The following is an 8,932-nucleotide window of genomic DNA, read 5'->3' as shown; positions in this document are numbered from 1 at the left end:
ATATATATATATAGACACACACTTTGTCAAAGAAAATAGTGGTAGGAAATATTAGTAGTATTTTTCAGTTTCTTCGGGGAGCAACGATAAAGTTGTCTCCTGTGACCTATAGGTCTCGGTTCAAGCCGTGGAAGCAGCCACTAATGCTTGCAGTAGGGCAGGCTGTCTACATCACACACCTAGGGGTGCGGCCCTTCCCCGGACCCTACGTGAATTTGGGATGCTTTGTGCATTGTGCTACCCTTTTTGCCTTTGCTTCTAGCAGATTAATTTTGTTTCAGTCTGTGATATTTAACTTCTAGTGCACAGAGATTTTAGGGTATTGAGAATATAATTGCAACTTACTCACCACTTCGAAATTCTGCATTTCATTCTGCATTTCAAAGTGTTTGGTTGAGTGTAATATGTTAGAATGTTGTACATATTTTGAAGTTCAAGATGAAACAGATTCTTGTCCTTTAGGTTGGTTGTAACATGAGAGCAATTTGTGCTTATTTTTTCAATTGCTGGATGAAGACAATTCTGGGCTTCTTGGTGATAAATGTTTTACCGTTCGGGGCTAATTCATCCGATCAAATAGCTTGATATTCAGATAACTTATGTTATTTCTCGTGAATCTCTCTAGTTACTATAGAGTCAACTGGAGCATTGCCACCTGAGGTGCTGTTTACTGAAGCTGTGAAGATTTTGGAAGAAAAATGTGAACGGGTGATAACAGAGCTGTCATGATCAGTTCTGAAGGACTTTTGGGTATGTCATCCTTCCCAGAGAGCTTGGTTTCTTATGTAGTAGTAGTTAGCATGATGGTGTAATTTTTTTTTCCTACATTCATATTCTGATTTTTATGTTTGCCTATTGTCTTGGGGAACATATGGACGGGAATGGGAAAAGTGGGTGATGCTTGTATTCCTGACTGTTGTCTTCGGAACCATTTTAAAGAGGATAAGATGAAGACTAACAGTTTGTAGTTAATTTTTGCTCCTTGGAAGTGAAATGGAAAAGAAGAAAGGTATTGAAGGCTTTTCCATACATCATGCATCGAAAATTTTGTTGAAATGGTTTTTGGAGTTTCAATAGTAAAATCATAATTCATCTAATATTTCAGTAGTCCAAAAAATTTCTTCAAAGCTATGTTAGCTTGAGTTTGCAGCTTACCACACAATGTGTAATGAAAGTTATTGTTGATACAAGTACTTTCAGCATTTCAGAAACTTGGCCGTCCATTGGCTTGGGGAGTGTACTGCAAGGGAGTGGGGAGAGAGTGACGGTGAAAGGTGAATACTAAACCCTCACACAAGTATGGCTTGTCATGTTTTACACAATGTAATGTTTTTGAATGGGCTTGCAAACCGAATGAAGAAAAAAAGTTCTTTCACCTTTTGGTTAAGCATGTGTTCAATGAGGTATATTTCTTTTGGGGATTTTTCTTCGTATATATACAAAATTATAGACTTATCTCATTTACCCCGTATTCGCTAGGTTTTTTTAATTTTTAGAAGTAGCTATACTTTTGTCACAAAATATATACAATTCAGTCAAACTGTAGCAAGTTCGTCCTTTGATACATGACGAAAAATCCTACTTTGTTCGATATTTTCACCAAATTGCACGAAAATAGATATAAGCTCCTTAAAGTATTTTTAATTATTTACCGCAGCACCCAATCAAAATTGAATCCAATTTTGAAAACCCGATTTTTGAATTCGAAACTTTGAAGCTTTATTTAATGGAGGACAACTCTTATCAAGTTTCGTACTCCAAATCAATGGGTAAAATGAGTTAATACCCTAAAATCCCTTAAACTAATATTTTTGTTAGTTTCCTACTTAAACTATTCGGTGTTCCCAGAATCCCCAGAACTATATTGTTCTTATTAAAATTCCCTCGTTGCTGACCCGGCATAAACGTGTGTAAATACTTGCTTGGGAGCGCGTGACAGCTGAAAAAAGCCATCAAAATGGCCCACCTAACAGAAAATGGCCCACCTAACAGAAAATAATGGCTAATTAGCCTAACCCTCTTTCAAATTTGTTTTTTAATAAATATTCTCCTTATTTAAGTTATATCCTCATTTCTTCCTCATTTGTTCACCATTCTTTCTTATTTTTTCACCTTTCTTATTTATTTTTCACCTTCTTCATTTTTTTTGACCTTTTTCCTTCAGTTATCTATATGGGTTTCATCTGGAAAGATTTCTCTCTCTTGTTTCCTCTGAAATGATTTATTTTCTTTCTTGTTTTAGTCTTCTTTCATGTCTTAAACATATTGTTGAAAGAATACCAATTTGGATCTTCTTAATAAACTCAACACCTTGTAGAGAATAAAGTTGAATCTCTTAAACCTTCTTTATGATCATCTGGAATTAAAGAATGTAATTGCTGGCCAATTTGATTTTTTATTTGCGAAATTTCATTTTGTGTAATCTTTTATATGTAATATAAGATGATCTTTAAGAAATACAACACTATATGTCTTTATTTCTATTTTTAATATGCTACAAAGTGAAAATAAATAAGGACTTATTCAATTGGAGTCCAACATAAAGCACAATCACAACTAAACCTAAAATTAATATAGTATATCAGATACTATTTTGGCCAAAATTTCAAGAATTAATCAATCATCAAATATCAATAATAACAATAGCACGGACAACTCATGTGCAAACACCCGACAATCCTCTCAACAATTCCACATGTGCCGAAAGAAAACATAACAACACAATATAACAACTCGCACAACGTGTGCTCATATGCCACAACACACAACAATTCCAATGCCACAGCCACACATAGCCCATGGCTCAAAAACACTAAGTATAACAACAACGACAATAACACAGGAGTACGGCAAGTAAATCAACATAAGAATTACCACAACACAATGAAACAGAAGAATAAACTCAATAATGAAAGACTTAACATGTAACATCGACTTCAAATAAGAATAAATCAACAATGGAAGAGATAGCATGTAACAATGACTTCAAATGAGAATAACTCAACTATGAAAGAGATAACATGACAATAAAAGAGGCAACAACTTCAATTGAAGCATATAAGAGTATATTTGGCAATAAAAGATAGAACATGAACTAACGACTTCAAATAAAGCATTTAAGGGTAAATTTAATAATGGAGGATATAACATGATAGGGAAACTTCAATTAAATGTACATAAGAAGCCTAAGGGTCTAAATCGGTCAAGTTTTCACATATAAGGTCGTGTACACACTCGTCACCTCATGTACATGTCCTCCACATAATTCAAATAGTACAATCAAACCAATCCCTAAGAGGTAGGTTCCCCTACACAAAGTTAGGCAAGATACTTACCTCAACTAGGCCAAATCAACACTCAAAGATAGCTTTTTTTTTTAAAAATTTGCCTCCACACGGCTCAAATCTAACCAAAAATGACTTAATAACATCAACCAATGCAAGAGAAACCAATTACAATTAATAAAGCCATGATCTTTACAAAATTCTTCAAAAGTCAACCCCAGGCCTGTCCGGTCAAAACTCGGGTCCAAGGGTAGATTCTGACTATCCATAACCCCACGATTCTATATATGTATTTTATTTCAAAATTCGAGTCCAATTCGACTCTCAAATCCCAAATTTTTATTTTTCAAAACATAGACAAAATTTTCCAAAATCTCACTTTGATTCTCTAAATTTTTATGTTAAATCTCATATATAATCATGTAATATAGTTAGAAATTGATCAAAATCACTTGCCCAATGATTGTAGATGAAAAACCCATCTCTAAATCGCCTCCTATCGAGTCTATGGTTCAAAGATGTGAAAAATGAGACCAAAATCCCGTCTCACAAAACATATAACTAGGTGTAGATGTCGCATTTGCGACTTCGGGTACGCAAATGCGAGCCCTCACTAAAGCGGAGATTACTTCGCAAAAGCGAAGCTTGGATAGTTCTACACACATCGCAAATGCGAATATATATGTCGCAAATGCGAAAAGTGGCCTTTCGCAAAAGCGACCTCCCCACAGCCCAGGCCACCATTGTAAATGCGAGGCTGGCTTCGCATGCCAGTCCCTAAATTCTACGCAAATGCGGATACTTGTTCACAAAAGTGATTGTTGCAAATGCGGCCCTTTTCTCGCAAATGCGAGATCAGAAACACAAGCAACTCTGAATCTTCTACAAACTCTCTGGAACGCGTCCGAAAATCACACGAACCCTCGGGGCTCCGCACCAAACCTCTACACAAGTCTAATTTCATCATATGAACTCGCTCGCATGATAAAAATATCAAAATGACATCTGGAACCACGAATTGGACATCAAAACACATGAAATTAACAAAGAAACTCAAGAACTTCTAAAAACACAACTACGACTCCGATTCCAATCAAATCAACTCGGAATGACGCCAAACTTTGCAAACAAGTTCAAAATAGCAAATGGACCTATTTCAAGTCCCAAAACCAAAAAACGAACCCGAAAGCCATAAAGTCAAACCATAGACAAACCTAAGGAATTTCTAAACCTTCAAATTGCCAACTTTCGGCAAATATGCCAAATTAGTTTAGGGACCTTCAAATTCATTTTCGGGCATACGCTCAATCCAAAATTACAATACGAACCTATCAGAGCCATAAAAATACCGTTCCGGGGTCGTTTTCACAAAAATCAAACCTCGGTCGATATTTCCAACTTAAACTCCTAAAATGAGAACCACTCATCCAAATAAATCTCAAAATATTCAATAATCGAATCTGACCAAACACAAAAGTCATAAAACACAATATGAATCCACTCAATACCTCGAACCACTGGCCGTAATTCTAAAGCTCAAAACGACCGATCGGATCGTTATAGTAGTATGGGTAATTACGTGACTCTAGAGGAATAGATTAAAATTCATTCAAATGTCAATATCTCTGTAATCAGTCATTAATACGAACTAAACAAACTGTCGTTCTATAATCATGGCAACTGCACGAAATATTCCATTGTACAATATCCTCAATCCATATAGGAGAACCATATGCAAAGATATATCCATATGTACAAAAGATAAGTATATATGATGCATATGGACAAGAGAGATAAATATACATGGATCTACGCATGTGTATTATGTATGACTACTACTATAATATATAATCTGACATAAATATAGCCCATCATGTTCAAATGAAAAACATCAAAATCCTAGACATGATTTCTAGCATGAATAAGAATGATCAAGTTGTCCTACAAATAAGTAAAGCATGTCACAAGTAAAACATGTTTTTAAACAAGGTATAAAGAAGCCTAAAATCTACCCCCAAGCATAAAACTATCTATGTATCCGTATATATACTCGTCATCTCGTGTATACGTCACCCCAAACATGTAGCAAGTAGAACATAAGTCCATTTTAGGAAAAATTCCGTCAAGTCGAGGTTAGCCAGGATAGTTACCTTCTCCAAAATAAGCTTCAACCTTTAAGAACACCTTTTTCTATAGCCTTTAAACGTTCACAATTAGAGGTTATAAAGCTTTAGTAAGTGTCACTTCTTTCTTTATCGTGCGACTTTATTCTATTACTGATGTTTGAATCATTCCATTCTTATTCTTTCACAGATGGTGAGGACACGCACAACATCCACAACTGGTCAGGAGTTGGAGCCCCAAGTTTTGCCACTACCAGGGGTAACCAGGGGTAGAGGTCAAGGCCAAGGTAGGGCCAGAGGCAGAGGCAGAGCTCAGTCTAGAGCCCATGCAGAATCACCTATTACAGAGCCTTAGATTGAGCAAGAGGAGGAGATCCCTACTCCACCTGTGCCAGTTGGACCAACTCAGGTCCTAGTGGGGTTCATTGCCACCCCCATACTTCAGGACGCTCTAGTCCACTTAGTGGGCCTTATGGAGAGTGTGGCCTAGACCGGTGTATTTTCTATAGCACCAGCTGTTTCTCAAGCTGGAAGAGGAGCCCAAACTCCCGCTACCCACACTCTAGAGCAGGTGGCTCACGGATATCAGACTCCGACAATTCCAATAGTTGGAGTAGCTCAGCCTGTTGTTGCTACACAGTCCAGGGAGGGCGCCTCATTGTCATCAGAGGACTGAAGAGATTGGACAGATTCACCAAGCTATTTCCTATTCATTTTGGTGGTACACCTTCTGAGGACCCCAGGATTTCATGGACCGTTGCCATGAGGTATTGCGTAACATGGGTATTGTGGAGTCCAATAGAGTCGACTTTACAGTGTTTCAAATGACTGGTTCTGCCACGAGATGGTGACAGGAGTATGTTAGGGGTAGACCAGCAGGTTCACCTCCACTCGCTTAGGATAGGTTTTTATAGCTATTTTTAGAGAAATTCATCCTATTCACTAATAGAGAGGTCTACGCAGCCAGTTTGTGCACCTCAAGCAATGTAGCATGATTGTTACCCAGTATGAGACCAGATTTGTGGATCTATCACGCTATGGAGCTATCTTGATCCCTACTGAGAGGGATATGGTGATGAGATTTATAAATGACCTTACTTATAATATCAGGCTACAGATGGAAAAGAGATTGAGGATAATATTTCTTTCAACCTGGTTATAGATATTGCTAGATGGATCAAGAGGATTCGTAGTCGGGGCAGAGAGGTGGCATCTGAGAAGAGGCCTCGTCATTCCGGTGGTTTTATGGTGCCTCATGTGGAGGCAGAGCTTCATTTGTTAGAGGCCATCCTATCACGCTCGTTCATTCAGCACTTCAGGGGTTACATGGTTCTTCAGGTGGTCATAACGCATATGGGCCTCGTTTAGACTAGCCAGTATTCAGTACACCTTCATCTCCGATCAGTACACCACCGTTACAGACGATGGTGGTCATCCGGGATTATCTCAAACTCAACAATTACGCCAGCCGAGGGGTTGTTTTGAGTGCGGGACGCATGTCATATCAGGAGGTACCGTCCTAAATTGAGGAGCAGCAGACCACAGAACGGTACACGTGCCATAATTTCGGCACCGGCTGCTCCATCACCCGCTCAGCCAGCAAGAGGCGAGGGTCAGGCAGCCCGATGTGGTGGTTAGGCCATTAGAGGTGGAGGCCAGCCAGTTAGAAGTCGTCCGAGAGGTGGAGGTCAGAGTGATGGCGCTCAGCCATGTTTCTATGCATTCCCAGCTAGACCTGAGGTAGAGTAGTCGAATGCAGTCATCACAGGTATTGTTCCAGTTTGCCATGGAAATGCATCAGTTCTGTTTGATCCAGGTTCCACCAATTCGTATATGTCACCCTATTTTGCTTCATATTTGAATATGTCTTGTGATTTTATGAGTGCTCCTATTTATGTGTCTACTCTTGTTGAGGATTCTATCATGGTAGATCGGATTTATCGTGCTTGTTTGGTCACTATTGGGAGATATGAGACTAGAGTTGACCTTCTATTACTTGATATGGTGGATTTTGACGTGATCTTAGGCATGGATTGGTTGTCATCTTATCATGCTATTTTAGATTGCCACGCCAAGACTGTGACATTAGCCATGCCAGAATTGCCTCAATTGGAGTGGAGAGGGGCTCCTGGCTATTCTACTAGCAGGGTTATTTCATATGTGAAGGCTCGGTGTTTGGTCGAGAAGGAGTGTATGGCGTATTTAGCCTATACCGTGATTCTAGTGCGAAGGTTCCTTACATGGATTCGGTTCCAGTTGTGCGTGAGTTCCTAGAGGTTTTGCCTACATGTTTGTCGGGGATGCCACCCGACAAAGATATCGACTTCTGCATTGACTTGGTTCCGGGCACTCAACCCATTTCTACCCCACCATACCATATAGCCCCAATTGAGTTGAAAGAATTGAAGGAGCGGTTGCAGGATTTGCTTCACAAGGGATTCATTAGACCTAGTATCTCGCCTTGAGGTGAACCACTGTTGCTTGTAAAGAAGAAAGACGGCTCTACGAGGATATGTATTGACTATAGGCAGCTGAATAAGGTCAATATCAAGAACAAGTATCTGTGTCGAGGATTGATGACCTATTTGACCAGCTTCTGGGTGCCAAGGTGTTTTCGAAGATTGACTTAAGATTTGGCTACCATCAGTTAAAGATTATGGCATCGAATGTCCTTAAGACAGTTTTCGGACTCAGTATGGTCATTACGAGTTCTTGGTGATGTCATTTGGCTTGACTAATGCCCCAGCAACCTTTATGGATTTGATGAACCGGGTGTTCAAGCCCTATCTGGATTCTTTTGTGATTTTCTTCATCGATGATATCTTGGTTTACTCCCGCGGTCGAGAGGAGCATGAGCAGCTCTTCGGATCGTACTTCAGACTTTGAGGGATCGTTAGTTATATGCCATGTTCTCGAAGTGTGAGTTCTGGTTGTACTTGGTTGCCTCTTTGGGCCATGTTGTAGATCCTAAGAAGATTGTGGACATTTAGAACTAGCCTTGACCTACTTCAGCTACAGAGATTTGGTGCTTCTTAGGTTTGGCGGGTTATTATCAGCGGTTCGTGGAGGGGTTTTCAACTATCTCGGTCCTATTGACCAAGTTGACCCAGAATGGTGCTCTTTTTAGATGGTCTGGCGAGTGTGAGATGAGCTTTTAGAAGCTCAAGACTACATTAAGTACAACCCTAATGTTGGTGGTTTTTATAGGTTCGGGATCTTACACCGTGTATTGTGATGTGTTGCGTATTGGACTTGATGCAGTGTTGATGTAGGACGGTAGGGTGATTGCCTACGCATCTCGGTAGTTGAAGGTTCATGAGAAGAATTACCCTGTTCACGATTTTGAGTTGGCAACCATTGTTCACGAGTTGAAGGTTTGGAGGCACTATCTATACTGCGTTCAATATGAGGTCTATACCGACCATCGAAGTCTCCAGCACCTGTTCAGGCAAAAAGACGTTAATTTGCGGCAGCAGAGATGGTTAGAGTTGTTGAAAGACTATGATATCACCATATTATATCATT

The 8,932-nt window shown here is 39.4% G+C and overlaps 1 protein-coding gene across 5 annotated transcripts in view; it reads left to right on the top strand.

The window, feature by feature from the left end:
- The window catches only part of LOC109211852 (DNA-directed RNA polymerases I and III subunit rpac1), a 4,581-nt gene extending 3,121 nt beyond the window's left edge, over window positions 1-1,460 (top strand). Inside the window, exons 8-9 of one of the 5 annotated variants that reach the window (XM_019375434.1) lie at window positions 626-750; window positions 1,209-1,460. In XM_019375434.1, coding sequence (XP_019230979.1) covers window positions 626-729 — 104 coding nt within the window. In that variant the 3' untranslated portion in view covers window positions 730-750; window positions 1,209-1,460. Of the gene's footprint in view, window positions 1-625; window positions 1,030-1,191 lie in introns of those variants that run through there. The other 4 variants (XM_019375433.1, XM_019375435.1, XM_019375432.1 and 1 more) reach the window with 4 other exon arrangements.
- The last annotated feature ends 7,472 nt before the right edge of the window (window positions 1,461-8,932 follow it).

Source organism: Nicotiana attenuata, unplaced genomic scaffold (assembly GCF_001879085.1).
Source record: "Nicotiana attenuata strain UT unplaced genomic scaffold, NIATTr2, whole genome shotgun sequence".
Lineage (NCBI taxonomy): Eukaryota > Viridiplantae > Streptophyta > Magnoliopsida > Solanales > Solanaceae > Nicotiana > Nicotiana attenuata.
This window is presented reverse-complemented; position numbering and strand designations above follow the sequence as displayed.